The sequence below is a fragment of the Pristis pectinata genome, chromosome 6, assembly GCF_009764475.1.
Source record: "Pristis pectinata isolate sPriPec2 chromosome 6, sPriPec2.1.pri, whole genome shotgun sequence".
Classification (NCBI taxonomy): Eukaryota; Metazoa; Chordata; class Chondrichthyes; order Rhinopristiformes; family Pristidae; genus Pristis; species Pristis pectinata.
The window spans coordinates 1,019,995-1,039,647 of NC_067410.1; the positions used below are offsets into that span (position 1 = coordinate 1,019,995).

At 42.7% G+C, this 19,653-nt stretch overlaps 1 protein-coding gene across 1 annotated transcript in view; it reads right to left on the reverse strand.

Annotated features, from left to right (window-relative positions):
• usp19 (ubiquitin specific peptidase 19) overlaps window positions 1–19,653 on the reverse strand; it is a 133,555-nt gene that overhangs the window by 18,968 nt on the left and 94,934 nt on the right. The window contains 5 exon segments of the mRNA XM_052018449.1: window positions 4,240–4,350; window positions 5,609–5,973; window positions 13,081–13,218; window positions 15,326–15,441; window positions 16,536–16,676. Coding sequence (XP_051874409.1) covers window positions 4,240–4,350; window positions 5,609–5,973; window positions 13,081–13,218; window positions 15,326–15,441; window positions 16,536–16,676 — 871 coding nt within the window.

Sequence of the window (19,653 nt, forward strand, 5' to 3'; positions counted from 1 at the left end):
GGTGACCTTTAAGTTTATAAAATTATGAAGGGCATAGATAGGTAGGAGAGTTTAAAACTAGATGGTACATATTTCAGGTAGAGGGTGGGGGAGATTTAAAAGGGGACCTGAGGGTCAAGTTTGTTTTGAAAACAGTGTGGTGGGTATATGGAATGAACTGCCGGAGGAAGTGGTTGAGGCAGGTACAATTACAACATTTAAAAGATATTTGGATTCATGGATAGGAAAGGTTTATAGGTACTAGCTCAGATAGGCACCTTGGTTAGTGTGGATGATTTGGGCTGAAATATCCATTTCTGTGCTGTTTAACTCTGATTAAAAGGCAGAATCATGGTTTCACTCGACCAAGGTTAATTGTTGGGATTAAAAAGTCAAATTACAAGAACAGCTTGAGCAATTTGGATCTAAACGGAGGTTTGAACGAATGAGAAGTGAAAACACATCATTCTGAGGAGGTTTGACTGGGTAGATGTTGAGGATGCTTCCCCTCTGAGGGCCATAGTTTTAGGATGAGGACATCCATTAATGTGGAAGCGACCTGGGGAACACTAATCCCCAGGCAGCTGTGGGGGCTGAGGCTGAATATATTCAAGGCCAAGATAGGTTTTCGGACTAGAGTGGAATCAAAGCTTATGGAGAAAAGGCTGTAAAGATCCCATCTGTGTTTCATAAAAACATAAAAGGAACAAGAATTGGTCTTTCAGCCTCCAGTCGGTTCAACAACATAACTGATCTTCTACCTCAAACAGCATTTTCCAGCAACATCCCCACATCCCTTGATTCCTTTAATATCCAGAATGCAATCAGTGACTGAACCTCCACAGCCCCACAGGGCAGAGAATTCCGAATGTTCATTACCATCTGAGTGAAAAAGTTCCTCCTCATCTCTGTGCTAAATGTCTCACCCCTTATTTTGAAACTGTGCCCCTAAATGCACACTCCTCAGCCAGGGAGAAGTTCCTAACTGTATTGACCCTGTTGAGCTCTCTAAGAATTCTGTATATTTAATGAGGACACCTCTCATTTTCCTAAACTCAAGGGAACAGAGGTCTTGAATATTTAATCACTCATCAAATGCAGAAATTATTCTTGTGAATACGTATAGAATTGTTATGGCACCAATGGCAGTCTCCTGCTCATTCAATCTGAGCTGGCTCTTTGTAGAGCGATCCATCATATTCCCACTACTCTTTCCCTGTAGCCATGCAAATGTTTTACCTTACAACAGTTATCCAATTCCTTTTTGAAAGTAGCAACTGAAATTACATCTACTACACTTTCAGTCAGATCATTCTGGACACAACTGACTAGCGTACAAAAGTCTTTACGTTATGAGACAAGGAAACCCTCATTGGTGGAGAATATTTGGAACCAGAGGTTCAAAGTCACGGATGCATCTCAAGCCAGAGTACTTGCAACATATCATGGCTCCAGTTACTCATACAGCATGCAGTGTTATTTTCTGAAAGAAATCTAATTTTCAGAGCTGTGATTTGATAAGGGAGCCATGTCCTGGACAATAGTGAAGGTTGGAAGCCTGGGGAGAGGATGGCTGAAGGGTACACAATGGAAACTAATGTAAATCAGTATAAAGGATAACTTCCATTAACACATTGGATGAGCTACATTGGCTTTGTCATCCAGTTATTGGTTTACTAAGTGATAAAAGAGCATTTCTAAATGACTGCAATTGTGTGGACACAACCTATGTGGCCAAGCAAGTGACCTTAATCATTCACAGGAGATGCCAGGGTGTGCAACAAGGTTATTGCTTGAATGCCTGATCTGGTGACAGTACTAACCAATGTCTTTTTAAATGTGACGAACGCAGATTTTGATGAAATGCTTCAGAACCATATCAGGATACCAGTATCTGACCCCATTTCACATTTTAAAATCCTACTTGTGTTTAAACTCATTCACTCCATGTCCTCTCCCAATCTGTATTGTCTTCTTTTACATAATGTGATGTTTGGGTTTGGAAAAAAATCGAACCATAAAGCATTCCAACAAGTCTGATGGAGGATCCTTGACCAGAAACATTAACCCTGTTTCCCTTTCCACAGTTACTGCATGGCCTGCTGAGTGTCTGGGGGGGGGAGAGGGGCTCGATGGGAATGTGGGGTAAGTGAAATGGGATGTAAAATGTGTGCTTGATGGTTGGCATGGACTCAGTGGGCTGCAGAGCCTGCCTCCCTGCTGTATGGCTCGATGCTTCCAGCATTTTCTGCTAGAATTTCACATCTCCAGCATTTTTTTTTTATTTTCATTTACAATAGCCCTTTGACTCCAGTTTTTGTGCAGCCATCTGTTCACCCCCTCTCTCCACTGCCCTCTCCCCCTGCCCATTGCTCCTTGAATTTCTGTGGGCAGCATTGTCCGATGGGAATTGTGGACTATCCACAGGATAAATCTGCAGGGTCAATACTTTAAACATGTACTCAGAAGTAAACACTCATCAAATAATGCAGGTAAAAGTCAGTTCTCTGCATAAATTTAATACAGGGACCAGGCAGATTATGGAAGACTTGATTTATGGAAATCTAACTTTACCCAAATTCTCCCATAAATTTACTTTTAAGAATTTTTCAAGATCAGAAAGTTACAGAAATGCAAACATCTCCATGAGTTATGGAACTGGGTAGCAGCTAGTTAATTCAAAAGACATCCAACCTTCAAAACAAAAATTACATGGAACACCTCTGCAGTAATCAGACACCATTACCTTTAAGAACACAGCTGCTGGTTCACAGTGGGAGGCCACTTAAGGGATTTGCTTTGGAAACTGACAAGGCAATCTCTTCTACTGACATTTGTAAAATACTTTAATCAAGCAATTGAACATCCATTAATACTTGAAGGCCATCAATTCTGTACCATTGTAACCATACAGGAGAAGACAATAAATAAATGTTGGTGCTGATTAACCCCCATTGAAGTTATTGGTTTCTTAACTACAGAAAAATCAGTTTAGGACAGTTCTCAGAAATGGAACCCTTATGTAACATATTGACTCCCAATAATCCAAGTTCATGAAACAAGGAAGTTAAACATTCAACAATCAAATATCACTTCCACTATTTTGTATACAGCTTTATAAATACAGACACAAAGATTACTGGAAGCGCAGTGGCAGGGCTGCAGAATGCAAAGTCATTATGTCGAAACCTGGCAATTCTCTTCCACCGAATCTTTCAACATTTGATAACACAGATAGTAAATGTAATTTTTTTTTACATTGAACTAAAACAGTAGGTCAGAACCAGAGCACTTCAGTTAATGGACTGCCATGGCCTCAGTGTGCAAACGGCAGGCCAACTCTGTGGAGCACGTAGATGGAAAAACCACATTGAGACTGTTCCCTCAGCTCTGGCAGGAGTTGCTGCACCAGGTGCCACTGACATTCCTTGTACATGGTTTGGTCCGGTTGGTGACTGTTAACAGCTGTAAACCTTCCTGATGTGCAACAAGGAATTCATGGATATGAACAGCAGCCCCATTTCCCCCCACCCCCTCAAATTCATGGGCTATGGAAACAAATAAATCAAAGACACCACAGACCCTGGACATTCTCTCTTCTCCCCTCTCCCATTGGGCAGAAGATACAAAAGCCTGAAAGCGCATACCACCAGGCTCAATCCCACTGTTACAAGACTATTGAACAGTTCCCTAGTACGATAAGATGGACTCTTGACCTCACAATCTACCTTGTTATGACCTTGCACCTTACTGTCTACCTACACTGCACTTTCTCTGTGGCTGTTACACTTTACTCTGCATTCTGTTATGGTTTTACCTTGTACTGCCTCAATGAGGTACAGTGAATTGACCTGTATGAACGGTATGCAAGACAAGTTTTTCACCTTGGTACATGTTACAATAATAAACCAATTCCAATAAAGGGAAGTTAATCTTCATAGCAGGTACTAGGCCAAGAGAGCAGTGGAAGAGCTAACAGATAATTGAAAAGACAAATGCATTTGGAAGGGGCAACACTACGGGATGTGTGCTAAGGCAATTTATCTGGAAGGATTCTGAAGTAACTGGATTAAACCAGACATGCTCAGAATGACTAATGTTCCCAAAATAGCTACAGTTGCTCTACATTTCAAAACACTTTTTCTTTTGCAGCCTCGTATAGTACAGCAGCTGGCAAGACTCATAAAATGCCATGCGCGCACGCGCGCACACACAGAAGACTCACAAAATGGGGCTGAGCCCCACTTTTTTTCACCTCACCTTTGTCTTCCATTTTCTGCTCTTTGTTTGATGGGTCAATGAGTTTGATGTAAAATTGCGGAGTGTGACAACGCACAGATGCAGACGGCTGCTGGTAACCAGGAATTGCAGCTGTGGAGCGAGAGAATACTGGAGATCACACCGGTGCATAAACAATCAGTTTATACTGCCATTGCCTAATAAGCTTTGAGGAAAAGTCTCCACTTATAAAAACGTTGCTCAGCTTCAAGCTCAGATAAATTTGACAATATAATAAATGGAAAGTGGCTTCCAAGTTTTCAGAAAACATTTTGCTAGTTCTCCAGGAAAGACTTCCAGGAGATACTTTAGTCAAACTAAAAAGCAAAGGAACCAAGGGTTTTTAACAGTGTATTGCAGGCAATACAATGCCATGGTGCTTGGGAGAGGGTGGGCAATGAAGTGAGCTCCCCCAAGGGTGAGAATACTTGCCCTTTGTTCTGGAATCTATTTTCATTAAGCACATGCAGAGTTTAAATTATAACAGCTAAATGCACTAATCTATAGAATGAGATCACTACATGTAAAAATAAAAGCAGCAAAAGAGTTAAGGAAAAATACAAGTGAAGCTGTCACTTATGAGAGAGTAGCACAGTAGGGTTAAAAACAAAAGATAGTGGCTGCAATCTAATGATACAGGTATGGTGCTGAGAGTGGAGGCAGGTTTGTTGCCTTCAATATTCCAATTTTACAGTGAGTCAATAGAACACTGGAATCTACAAACAAATTTAAACAAATCTACACCAAGAGTTTACAAAGTTGATAACCCATGTAGATAATGGGCTGATATGGGTGCAAGGAGCAGTACAAAAGATGAATGTTCAAGGGACGATGCTTACAACCTTCAGTCTAGCAATCTCACCCTCAGCTGATGATCACACACTTTCATCCCTCCCTCTAGGTCACCATCCAAATGGAGATCCCCAAAGCTAGGAGCAAATAGCTCAGCATAGAACACAAAGTTCAACTGGAACATAAAAGGTGGCTACTGATGCATTAGTGATGGTATATAATAACAGACAATTCTAGGTATTCTCTGTGCATACAATAACACCAGCCAGCTCGGGTGAAAAGTTGTTTGTTTCAGATGCAGCCTGACCTGTCAAGTATTTTCAGTTTTTATTCCAATGATTAAGGCATCACTTCACTGCTGCTGTGTTTAAAAATCAAACAAAAAGATTCAATCTTGAACATGGTAAAAGCTATCGATCATCTCTGCTCCATACAAAACAGCATTAACAATTAAACACCTTTCCTCAAGAGCTGGAGTGTAATGGGGTACGGTTACTTTTACTAGGATTTATTTACCATTGTCATTATCAAGGAGGATTTGCTGAGGTACAAACCATACCTTCAGGCTTCGGAGCTTTCTCGTAAGAGGTTTCTTTCTCACATCCCAAGTGGTCCTGTGACTCAGGCCGCAATTCTGAGAACCCGGAGTCGTAGCTGTGAATAGAATCCCTCTCTCTGCCAGGCAAGCTTGTTCCCTTCAAGGAAGCAGAGGCCAGAAGGGGCTCAGAAACAGAGCTAGTTATGTGAGTACGTTGTAAGGGCCTGAAGTCTCTGTCCGGAACTTCCAATGGCAGCTTTCCATCTCCAGTCTCAGAGCTGGGATTGGTTCCAGTGGTGGGCTGAATAGTGTCCATCTTGGAAAGGGGCGGTTCAGGTGAGATTCGACCTGGTTGGAAGGGCGGCTGGAACACGTTAACCGAATACCTGTAGCAGAATACAATGCAAGAACGTTGTTAACCTGGCCATTCCAGACACACATCATAAGATGGTACCTTATATAGCACTGGAGGCCATTTGCTCCATCATGGCTGTGCCAGCTCTGCAGTTAGCCTTGTATCACTGCAATATATTTTTCTTTTTGCAATATTCATTCCAATGCCTTTTGAAAGACAAATGAATCTGCTTCCACTGGCCTCAGTACATCCCCTATCTCAGCTCAATAAGTAAAATAAAATTCTCATCTCCTCTGCAGTTGTTTTTAACCAGTTATCTGATCCAGTCATAGGTCTACTGGTTATTGACCCTCTCAGTGTAAACACTTTCTGCTGATTTTCTCTGCTGAGCCTTTTCATAATTTGGAACATCATGGCCAATCAGCTGTTGGGGAGTACAGTTACTGAGCAAGTAACTAGCAGCCTGAGCTGACCTGTGGTATGACACCAGACAAAAGAGCAGCAGATTACCCATTGTTAGCTGGAAGGTGGAGAGAGCATGGATCAGAGGCAATTATTACCCACATGGTACATCTCTTGTCATGTATGGGAGTCTCCTTGACTTAAGATGCAAGTATTTATGTGAAACTGAAGATAAATAACTCCCTGACAGCTGGTTGCTTGGACATGTTCCAAGTTAAGAGAGGTTTTAATGGAGCAATTAAGGAAAAATAGTTTCCGCTGACAAAAGGTTCAGTAACTAGAAGACCAGACAATTTAGGGTCATAAGGGAAAGAACCAAGTGACAACACAAGTGGATAGGGTGGTAAATAAGGAATACAGCGCGCTTGCCTTCATCAGTCAGGACATGGAGTATAAGAGTCAGGATGTTGTAGCTGTTTAAAACTTTGGTTAGGCCACATTGTGTATTCTGTGAAGTTCTGGTTGCCCCATAACAGGAAGGATATGGAGGGTTTGGAGAGGGTGCAGAAGAGGTTCACCAGGATGCTGCCTGGATTAGAGGGTATGAACTATAAGGAGAGGTTGGCAAATTTGGGTTGTTTTCTCTGGAGTGTCAGAGGTTGTAAGGGCAGATACACTAGGGACATTTAAGAGACTCTTAGATAGACACATGGATGATAGAGAAATGGAGGGCTGTGCGTGAGAGGAGGATTAGATGGATCTTAGAGCAGAGTAAAATGTCAGCACAACATTGTGGGCTGAAGGGCCTGTACTGTGCTGTAATGTTCTAAGTTCTAAGAGCCATTTAGACAGACACGTGAGCAGGCAGAGAATAGAAGGATATGGACCATGTGCAGGTGGATGGGATGTTTAATTTGGCATCATTGTCAGTGCAGACATGGTGGGCTGAAGGGCCTGTTCTGTATTGTTCTATGTTCAGCTGGAGGGGAGATGAATTTTTTATTGTACCGAGCAAATCATGCTTAAGAATACACCACAGCCTGAGGAAACAGATTCACTTGTAACTTTCAAAAGGGACTAGGATAAATATTTGAAAAGTAAAAAAAAAACTGAGGATGCAGGGTTATACCACTGAGACAATCATTGTAATAAGTGCCATTACAGTAGTTGCTGGCAGCTGAAAGCCATGAATGTGGACTGAATGCTGCTCAAGTTTCTTTGCAACATGCACAAGGGCTGAGCGGCTTGTTTTAGGAATGAGAATGCGAGGAAGGATGCAATCTAAGACACAGGACGTGGTCACTAGCCCACTCATTCCATGCCAAACTAAATGGAAGTCTTCAGACTATTCTACAATTCCTAGCTGTTGGTCCATAGCCCCCTGTAGTCTACAACTGAAGTGCACGTCCAGCTACATTTTAAGTGCAATGAGTTTCTGATTTCAGACCTCCACCATTCTAGGTGGAGAGCTTTTATTCTTAGAAAAACAAAGGACTGCAGATGCTGGAGAAGGGTCCTGACCCGAAACGTTGACAGCCTGCTTTTCTCCATGGATGCTGCCTGGCCTGCTGAGTTCCTCCAGCATCATAGAGTTTTTCCATCTTTTCCTAGCTTTACCAATTAATTTAAAACTAAGTCCCACAGTTATCAACCTCTTTGCCAAAGGAAATAGGCCTTTCTCATTTACCCTTCCTGGGCTCCTCAATTAAATTCCCCTTCAGCTTCATTGTTCTAAACAGAACAACCCCAGTCTAATCAGTCTCTTTTCATAATTACAATTAGACAGCCCTGCCATCAATTTTTCTTCAGCAGCCTCTCTGGTGCCATCAGATCCTATAATGTCATGACCAGAACCTATGTAGTAACTAGTACTTCATACAGTTCGAGCATAAACTCCCTGCTCTTATATTCAATGTCTTGGCCAATAAAGGCTAGTATGTCATATAGTATTTTTATCCACCTGTCCTGGTAGAGGAGTACTTATCTCCAGGGACCTGTGGATATGCATCTTTTCACAATTACTGGAATAATACCACCATTTTTCATGTATTCTCTTGCCTTGTTTGCTCTCTCAAGCACATTACCTCATGCTTCTCCAGAATGAATTGCATTTGCCACTTTTGAACACATCGGACCAATCCAAGAACCTTCCTTCTATCAAACCACTCTTCCAATTTTAGGATCACTGGCAAGTTTCTTAATTATGGCCTTTTCATCCAAATCATCGATACATACCATGACGAGCAAGAGTACTAGAACCACAGAATTGAGCCCAACTCTTTTAAATGTTGTAACTGTATTGGCCTTTACCACTCCTCTGGCAGCTTGTTCCAGATAACCGCTACCCTCTGTGGAAAAACTTACCCCTCAGATCTCCTATAAATTTCTCCCTTCTCTAGACACCCCCCACCCCACCACTTGCTCTGGGAAGAAGACCTGCTCTATCTATGCATCTATGTTCCAGATAGAAGAACCCCAACAGAATTCAGACCAACTCGTCCACATTGACTGTGATGCCCATCTACCCCAATCTCATTTGCTTGCATTAGGTCCATATTCCTCCTACTCCTTTCCTACACTGTCTATGCTTCTCACTGCCTCAGTAATCATCCAATGTAATCAAAGACCCCACCCACTCTAGTCATTCTCTCTTCTCCCCCCTCCCATTGGGCAGAAGATACAAAAGCCTGAAAGCACGTACCACCGGGCTCAAGGACAGCTTCTGTCCTGCTGTTATAAGACTGTTGAACAGTTCCCTAGTACGATAAGGTGGACTCTTGACCTCACAGTTTACCTCGTTATGACCTTGCACCTTATTACCTGCCTGCACTGCACTCTCTCCGTAACTATAACACTTTATTCTGTTATTGCTATTCCCTTGTACAACCTCAGTTTACTGATGTGATGAAATGATCTGCATGGATGACATGCAAAACAAAGCTTTTCACTGTACCTCAGTACATGTGACAACAATAAACTAAATTTACTAATATACTATCCAGGTACCCGTCAAAAATGTCTTTTAAATGTTGTAACTGTATTGGCCTTTACCACTCCTCTGGCAGCTTGTTCCAGATAACCACTACCCTCTGTGGAAAAACTTACCCTTCAGATCTCCTTTAAATTTCTCCCTTCTCTAGACACCCCCCACCCCACCCCTTGCTCTGGGAAGAAGACCTGCTCTATCTATGCATCTATGTTCCAGATAGAAGAAACCCAGCTTATCCAATCTCTCCTTATAACTACAGCTCTCCATTCCAGGCAACTTTCTGGTGAACCACCACTGCACTTCATCTATTGCTACCACGTCCTTCTTCACTACCCTACCCGTGTGTTGCTACTTTCAGGGAGCTATTGAGTTCCACCCCAAGGTGTCTCTATACATCAATGATCCCAAGGTCCCTGCCATTTACTCTACACGTCCTACCAAAATGTGTCTTTCCAAAGTGCATGATCATACACTTGTCTAGATTAAATTCCACCTCTCACCACTCCCCCCAACTTTCCACCTGATCTATGCCCTGCTGTATCCTCAGACAAACTTCTTTGCCATGTACAACTCCACCAATTTTCATGTCGTCTCCAAGTGTACTAATCAGATCACTTACATTCTCATATTCATACTAGAAAGGTCTCAGCGCCAATCCCTGCAGTTCACCACTTGTTACACACTTGCAGTCAGATAAACACCCATCCATCACTACCCTCTGCCTCCAATCACCAAGCTAATATTGGATCCTGTTTGCCTACACACCTCAGATCCATTCTGACCTAGCCTACCATGCAGGACCTTTACTGAAATTCATGTATACCACACTGACAGCCCTTCTCATTCATATTCTTAGTTGCCTCCTCAAAATTGAGTATTTGAGAGACATGATCTTCCCTGAGCAAAACCATGTTGACTCCTCCCAACCAGTCCATGCCTTTCCAAATGAAGATAAATCCCGTCCCTCAGAATCTTTTCCAATTTCCCTACCACAGTTACAAGGCTCATCAGCCTGCAGTTTACTGCCCTTTTGGAACAAGGGGACATTTGCTATCCTCTAGTCTTCTGGTACCTTACCCATGAGTATCAAAGATACAAAGATCTCCATCAGGGCGCCACCCACTCCCTCCCTTGCTTCCCTTAAAATCCTGTGACAGATTCTGTCCGTCCCTGGGGATTTATTTCTACCCTGATGTGCTTCAATATTTCTTACACACCCTCTTCCAGATGTGCCCCAGAATATCAGCGTAACCCCCGCCCCACCTCACCCACAATTCTCCAGCCTCCACATCCTTCTCCCTGGTGAATACCAATGAGAAGTATTCATTTAGTACCTTGCTCATATCCCCAGGCTCCACACACAGATTACCCCTTTAGTCCTGAGAGGGGGCAGGACCCTACTCTTTCTTTAGCTGACCTCTTGTTTCTAATTTACTTATAAAAGGTTTTAGCATTCTCTTTAATCCTACTTGCCAGGGTCAAGTGCACCAAGGTCCGGTACCAAGACTGATGAACTAGACTGCACTTTGGTTTCTTCCATTGAGTCAATTATTAATCTGATTCACTATATTGTCTTTGACACACCAGCACAGCCTTTGACTGATGAAAGGAATGAAGATAGATAGAAAACCTACAGCACAATTCAGGCCCTTCAGCCCACAAAGATCTTCAAACGTGGCACAAAGGCCATTGGTGTACTGGGCAGCAGTGATCTCCAGCCTCTTGTGTGCTTCAGTCATGGATTATGCGCAGCAGGGCAACTCAAAGCACTAGACAGAACTACTTAGCATCATCGCTGCAATATCTTCCAAATCCAGGTTAGTGTCCTCCCTCAGGCTAATATCCCCAGCACTTCCTGCCCTGACCTTCCCAAGACTGCCAGTCAACCCTCAGATGCAAGTATGCATTTATAATCCCTGAAGAGCATTCCTGAATTCTATTCATCTTATGCCACATGGAATAGCATCAGGAAAAGATCCCCTTGCTCATCAGAAGAGCAACTGGATGCAGATCAGCTCCTCCTTGTTCCCACAATGGTTGATCTGGAAGCTCAGCTGTTTAGTCCTATTCCGTGCACTATCACCAACATGCTATGGAGGTTAACGCAGTACTGACAGAATCACTGGTGTTGTCTCTCCCCAGCAGACTCTGGAAATTTCTTCCCATTCATCAGGGGCATAGTCATTATTGTCTGGCCTACCTTCCAGCACACTACTCACAAGTGTCTCCTTGAATACACTTGAACTGCACATGTTGATTGCCAACCCTGGCCTAAAGAGCATGGAAAGTTGTGCATTTTACACCCACAAATACTAACATTTAATTTCACATGATAAAAATTAACTAGACATTTTAGTGAAAGCCAGTGGGGTGAAGTGTCAGAATACATACGAGAATGCCACAGGAGGAGGAAAGTGAAGCTAACAAGTCCTACTGGCGCTGTACAGCCTGCAGCTGAGGTCTGCCATTCACCCAGTGCATCAACTCAGTACAATACTGGTCCTTTCTTTTGCTATTGTACCCCCTTTACTGAGCCATCCACATATATGCATGCATTCATCAGTTGTAGAAAAGTTTACATTTGCGAGGAGGAATATTTTGTACGTTGGCATCTCTACATGCCCAATTATTTTCCAACCTTTGACATCTCCAACCTACCCCCAGCTCCCAAACATACATCAAGCTCCAAATTAACTGTGGCCTTAATCTGCTTCACTTCACCTTTCCCCATTCCCCCTCTTTAAAGCCATTGGTGTCACTAGAATAGAATTCTACAAACATGTACTCTAATGCTTCAAGCTTGTAGTCAGTAATGTGCTAACCTACACAGCCAGTGATCTGCTTAGAATTAATTTTTTTTTAAATCAACAGCTAGTATGATTACTCCAACTCAGTTCATCACTCATCCAAATCAAGCAGCTCTTTGAGAGTTTCAAATCCAGCTCAGGACACTAATGCACTGCAAGCACTGTCCCAGTGACTTGTTCCATGCTAGCCAACTCTTTCATGACACAAACAGCAAAAATCATGTCTTGGTGAATAAAAATATGCAACAGCACTCTACCAACACAACCACTTTGCTGGCTCCTTTGCTGTACCTGAGACCCTGCTTTTCATTAATGGCTGCAGATTCACTACACTTCAAACCAACTAAATGATTTGGAAATAATGGCGATGAGAATAATAATAGCTTTCTATTGAGTACGTGCAGGAAGGACATTCAACCTTAAAATCGTACACCATTCCATCCTCATCTGAGGTTCCTGCACATATATTTTACGTAAGATGTCAAAAGGTCATGACACCAACCGCCTTCTAATGCTGATAACTTCCTCTCATTAGTCCAGGAAAACTGTTCGATTACAGCATCAACCACCCCCACTCTCCTAACCAATGATTCATTGGTTATAGACAGCTAACTCAGCACAGACCACACAGTTTGTGGAGGAATTAAAATTCACACCACAAAGTCCATGCATTGCAGAACCATAGTGTCAGCAGACCCACCACATAACTCAAACATCAAAGAAAAGTCATATCCAAGTGACTAAAGCCTTCTTGTATATCACTTATTTGAATGATTCATAAAGCTCTCCAACAATGTTGAGATAACATGAAAGGCATGCATGTGTTACAGCCATTGTTTCTCAACCCAGTGGGAGTAAGGGACAGCTGTTACTTTGAGCCAGTGCTGTACTAACTCTTACAGCTGGTTATGTATTTATAATTCATTTATTTCCATTATACCTTGAATATCCCTCCAATAGCTGGGAGAGCCTGGAATAGGTGAGCCGTGATTCTGGTACACTGATAATGAAGGGGCAGCCAATGTTTTCTGCTCGACACTGGTTTTTGTGATCTGACCAATGATTCATTTGACAAGTCCTGTGGGAGTGGGAAAGAGAGAAGAGAATTACTCCAATATGTTTATATTAAAAGTATATTCAACATCACAAAAGAGCAATTCTTCACTTGGAGAGCCTCATCATTACTTAGAATATATTGTTTTCCTTTCACAGGCCCTGCTTTATCTGGAAGGATGGTACTATAGGAAAGATCCCATTAAACGTGAAAGAGTGCAGAGATTTGAGGATGTTGCTGGGATTCGAGGGACTGAGTTACGGAGAGAGGTTGAGCAGGCTGGGACTTTATTCATTGGAGTGTAGGAAAATGAGGGGTAGTCTCAGAGGTGTATAAAACCATGATGGGCATAGAGAGGGTGAATGCACACTTATTTTCCCCAGGGCTGGAGAATCAAGAACTAGTGGTCACAGGTTTAAGGTGAGGAGGGAGAGATTGAATAGGAACCTGAGGGGCAACTTTTTCACCCAGTGGATGATCTGTATACGGAACGAGCTATCAGAGGAAGTGGTTGACGCAACTAAATTAACAAACATTTATAAGACATTTGGACAGGTACGCACATAGATAGGAAAGGTTTAGAGGAATATGGGCCAAATGGGACTAGTTTAGATGGACCAGAGGACCTGGTTCTGTGCTGTATGACTCTGTGGTGAGCTTGATGACTTGCTGCCTCCTTTGTCAGCACAGTTCATTTGGTAGTACTCCTGTTTTAAGCCAGAAGGTATCAGTTGGTCACATCTGTTCAGTGCTACTGAGCTAGTTATCCAGAGGCCCGTAGTTTAAACCCCTCCTGGATGGTTCTTTGAGAATCCAAATTCAGTTCCAAACAATGCACCTTGAGATTACTTTCGAAAGGAAAATTGGATCTATATTTGAAAAGTAAAGTTTTGCAGAAGAACAAGCTTTTACATTTTTGAATGACACAGAAGCCCATTGACTATATGCCAGCTCACAGAGCAATCCCATCCCACCACCAATTTTCATCTGTAACCTACTCTCCTCAATTCCCAGACTCTACCACTCAACTACATACAGGGGGCAAGTTGGTGGCCAATTAACCCAACCACCAGCACATTTTTGGGAAGTGGGAGGAAACCCGAGTGCACAGGTGAAACCCACGTGGTGAGAGTTGAATTGTACAGGTGTTTGAAAGAGTTAATACATGCACATGGTCTCCACTGGTGTATAATTCTGTAGCAATTTTGTAACAACAAGCAAAGGTGAATCTGCTGTACTGTCAAAAATCAACCAGCTTACTAATGTCCTTTAGGAGAGGAAGGGTGCCATCCTTGATGGCATATCTGGGTGTTTTTCTGTCTCACTTGTGTCACGGAGATTGCCATTATAGTGGAAAGGATGGAATTCAGAAGTTAAGAAGGTTCTTGTCCAGCCACAAAGAACTGTTGATCAGTGGAAACCATTCTGGTTTCCAAGCTAGAAGGTGCAGGACTCAAACCCTACTCTAGACAGTACCTGTGAGTAGAGACCAAATCTCCAGCTTGGACATTTGCGGCGATATGCAGCAGAGTATTCTTGCCCAATGGGGGTGGATGGCCTTTAATACTGCATGGATTACAGGAGCTCAAAGTACCAAGACCACCTTTTCCTGACAGGACTAACCTCTGCCACAACTGACTGGGGTAAATATGGTCACAAACGTGAAAAGAGAAATTGCTGCTTGTTGGGAATTCAAAGACTAGGAGCAAAAAGTTTGAATACTGGGCCTTTCGAGGAAGTTTGGAAACAAGTCTGTGCACGAGGGGTGGCAGAAATTCAGAATTTTTATCCGAACAAATAATTCAATGGCAATCTGGTTAGTTGTTAACTTTAATCCATGATTGGTATGAATTTAATACCTAAAGGCATTGAGGGAAATGGGGGAAAGGCAAGTTGATTAAATTAAATCACAGCTCAGCCATGATTGCATCGAATGATGTCACAAGCTCTTGGGGTTAAAGAGCCTCTTGCTCTTCCATTGCGGACCATCAGACTGTTCGTAAATCAGCCTACAAATGCCTACACTTCACACCATTCTCCAATGTAACAGCGAGAAGAGATGGAACAGGGCAAGTGTGCAAAGCAAACCCTGCTTATGCCTGTAGTACATTGAAAGGAAGAGTCGACTCACTGGTTGCAGTAGGCGACTCGGTAGCAACTGGTACAACGACGCAGCTTCTCTTCAGGCTGTTGTGGTTTCTGGCAGGCAGCACACTTGTTGATTGAGATGTTGGGGATTACCAACCTCTGCAGACAAAGAAGCAGTAAATTACTCATGTCCCAGCTGGGAAAGCCGCTTACACAGGTAGTGCAATCAGCAATCTCAAATATAGACGTGTTCCTGGTTCATTTCTTGACAAAATTTCATACAGCAATCGCAATACATAGCCAGTGATACGGTCCCACCAGTGGCATCCGAGTTAACAGTAGCAGAACTCTATATAATTAAAGGGCAAGAAGAGAAGACAGGTATAGAAGTGGATGAGGATTGAGCTTGTTTCACAGAAAACACAGTGCTGTTCAGAAACAATTCAAGGACTCAATATTGAATTCTCCAACCTGCTCTTTCTTTCAGTTTATATCAAGAATGGCTACCTGTGCTTGCCATTCCTTTCTTTTGTACATTCTGGACGGCTGGGTACATCTCCCAAGGCTTTACATTGCCCAGACCTCAACATTAACAACAGCTTTAACTGCCCATTCAATGGCTACATTACTTCACCCTATTACAGATATTCCCTTTGATCCAACCATTGGCCTCCCACACCACCTCTGCCCCTTAGACTAGCTGGCTTTTCTCTCTCTCAGTCTGATGAAGGGTCTTCGACCTGAAAAGTTAATTGTTTTTCTTTCCACAGATGCTGACTGATCCTGCTGAGAATTTCCAACAGTTTCTGTTTCTATTTCAGAAATATTTAATTCCAACAGGGCAAATCTCTTTAAAATACTTGCTTCAATGGACTGGCAATGCTGGAATGAGCCTAATATTGGACAAATGGCTCATGGTGAAGGCTAATTTCTGCCAAATTGCAGTGTCCTGCCCATTACAACAACAAAGGCACCTCTACTGATCCACTTTATATACACCTTGCATTAGGCAACTGACCCAATGCCCTCAGAGAAATGAGGGACAAGCAGTAAATGCACCGAGCACAAGCCAAGGGTAAACCCTGAGGGATGTACAATCCCTTCCTTATCCTGGCATATCTGCAGGTCCTACTGACATGCAGAAGAGCTTTCCCTGCCTCAGAGCTGAGGTAACCTCTACTACCACCCCATCAGAAAGCAAGTAACCCAGAACAGTCCTGTAGTAGCAAGAGCTGGTGATGTGAAGACAGTACCTGTTGTACTTGCAACTCGACCACTCTCTCCTTCGTAAGGTCTTGAGATAGCACCTCAAAGCAGAAGAGTGTATCACTGGGGGACACGGTATCGAGGGACTGAGATGCCAAAAATATCCGATGGAATCTATTTCTCACAACCTACAGGAGGAAAAAAAGTCAAGTAAAAGTGCTATCAGTCACTAGCAAAGAAACACATTTTCAGAGACTGCAGCACTGAGATTCTTGTATCAGTGTGATCAGCAGTGGATGAGTGATGTTTAAATTGTTAAACCACTTTAAAACACTGGAGTTATTTCATGAATTTCTGATTTTAGTCCGAAGGAATGGAATGGACAGTGGAAGAGGAGCTCCTTTGGACTTTCTGTCCAGTTAGATTCAAATACATTTTAGATGTGTCAGGATTTATTATTTAACCAGAATTAAAAGCGATAAAGTTTAAAAAAAACCTCTTCCATGAATGGAAATTGTTGCTGGGTCAGCTGAGAGTCAGTGTACATTCATAAAATGCAAGACAACGCACATGGGGAGGTGCAATAAGGCAAGGAAACATATAACGGTAGTGAGCGTCAGAAGCTTACAGCACAGAAACAGGCCCTTTGGCCCAACTCATCCATGCTGACTGGGTTGCCCAGCGATCTAGACCCACCTGCCCACGTTTGGCCCATAGCCCTCTGAACCTCTCCTATCCATTGACTTATCTAGAGAACTTTAAAATGTTGTTAATGTGCCCACCTCAGTCACTATTTCTGGCAGCTCATTCCAAATACGTACCACCCTGTGTGTGAAGCTGCTGCCCCTGATATCCCCTTCAAATCTCTCACCTCTGATTTTAAACCTACAATCTCTTGATTTTAGCAACCCCTCCCTGGAGTGCTGTGGAAGTACAAAGGGACCTTGGACTGAATGTCCACAGGTTCAGGACAGGTCGACAAAGGTGGTTAAAAGGGTATTCCTTCATAAGCCAAAGCACAGAATACTAGGTTGGGGAGGTTATGCTAGGACTGTACACAACATTTGCTAGGCTTCAGCTTAAGTACTGTGTACAGGCTGGTCAGTGGATCACAGGAAAGATGTAGTTACACTAGACGCTTGCGAGGATGTTGCCTGGACTGGAGAATTTTAGTTATAAAGAACGACTGGATTAGCTGCAACTGTTTTCTTGGGAACAAAGGAAGATGAAAAGTGACTTAATTGAGGTGCATAAAATTACAAGGGGCCAACATACAGTAGGAAGAACTCACTTTTGTATAATTATGCATAATTTGTTAATTTAAGTTTATGTTAGTTTATGTTTGTCCTTATCTTGTGCTCCTGCTGTAAAAATCTAATTTTCACGGCATTTATACCGTGTATGTATGCCTATGATAACAATAAACTTGAACATCACAGCAGAGATGTGTAAAAACCCAGAGGCAAAAATCAAAGTAATTGGTTTTCACCCAGGTGGTGGTGGGAACCTGGAAATACCTGAAAAGGTAGGAAGTGGCAGAGATCCAAATCATTTTTAAAATGTAGTTGAATGTATATTAAAGAGCAGTGACCTGCTATAGACTCATTACTGAAAGGCTGCCATCTCGGTTGTAAATATTCTATGAATCAAGGCAACCGGAGATAGGTCACAGATCAGCCGTGATCTTACTGAACAGGCTCAAGAGCAGAATGGCCCACCCCGTCACTATATTAAGAAAGAGCACTGGCAGGTTAATCAATCTTGGAAATTTCATTCTCTGCCCAACTCGCTTCTCAGTTTTCATTCAGAAGTGTACATTTTCAAAGCCGAAATTATTTGTTGACCTTCAGGATCAGAAACACCAGCTACATTGGTCTTCTGTATGCTCAGAACGACTGGATTAGCTCACTTGGTCTTGTTGCAGTTAGCCAATACTACAGAGCCCAAAATCCCTCTTGGACTGTGTCCAATGGACCTACAGAGGTCCAAGTAGGTGAAAGTCATAATATTCCCAATCCACTGGATCGGACATTAATATTTTTAGAAAACTAAATCTCAATGGAACATGTTTTTAAATTATAAAGATATTGAAGTTAATTGTCTGACACTTGCTCAATGCTTGCATTTGTTTTCATAAGCTGGAAAGGGTGCAGAAAGGTTTCGTGAGTACCTTACTGGGACTGGAGGACTTTAGTTATAAGGAGAGGCAGGACAGGCTGAAGCATAGAAGGCAGAGGATTATAAAACCTTATAGGTTTATAAAATCATGAGGGGCGTAGATAAGGTGGACGGTCACAGTCTTTTCCCCAGGGTGGGGAAGTCTAAAACTAGAGGGCACAGGTTTAAGGTGAGAGGGGAAAGATTTAAAGGGGACCTGAGGGGCAAGTTTTTCCACAGAGAGTAATGGGTATATGGAACAAGCTGCCAGAGGTAGTGGCTGAGGCAGGTACAGTAGTGTAGCGGTTAGCATAACACCATTACAGTGCAGTGACCCGGGTTCGATTCCAGCTGCTGTCTGTAAGGAGTTTGTATGTTCTCCCCGTGGCTGTGTGGGTTTCCTCCGGGTGCTCCGGTTTCCTCCCACATTCTAAAGACGTACGGGTTAGGAGTTGTGGGTGTGCTATGTTGGCACCGGAAGTGTGGCGACACTTGCGGGCTGCCCCCAGAACACTCTACACAAGAAATGCATTTCACTGTGTGTTTCAATGTACATGTGACTAATGAAGAAATCTTATCTTATTTAAAAGACATTTTGACAGATACCTGGATAGGAAAGATATATAGGGATATGGGCCATATGAAAGCAAATTGGGTTAGGCAACTTGGTCGGTGTGGATGAGTTGGGCTGAAGGGCCAGTTTCCATCTTGCATCTCGCACTTGTCTGAGTTAAATTCCATTCTGTGGCCCACTTCCCAAGTTGTTCTAGATCCCCTTGTAAACTTAGATAACCCTCTTCACTGTCCACTACCCTATCAATTTTGGTGTTATCTGCAAACTTACTAACAATGTTTACAACACTGTCATCCAAATCGTTGATATAGATGACAAACAATGGTGGACCCAGAACCAGTCCCTGCAGCACATCACTGGTCAGAGACCCCTAATCTGAAAAAAAACCCCACAACTCTTGTCTCCTTCCACCAAGCCAATTTTGTATCCAATTG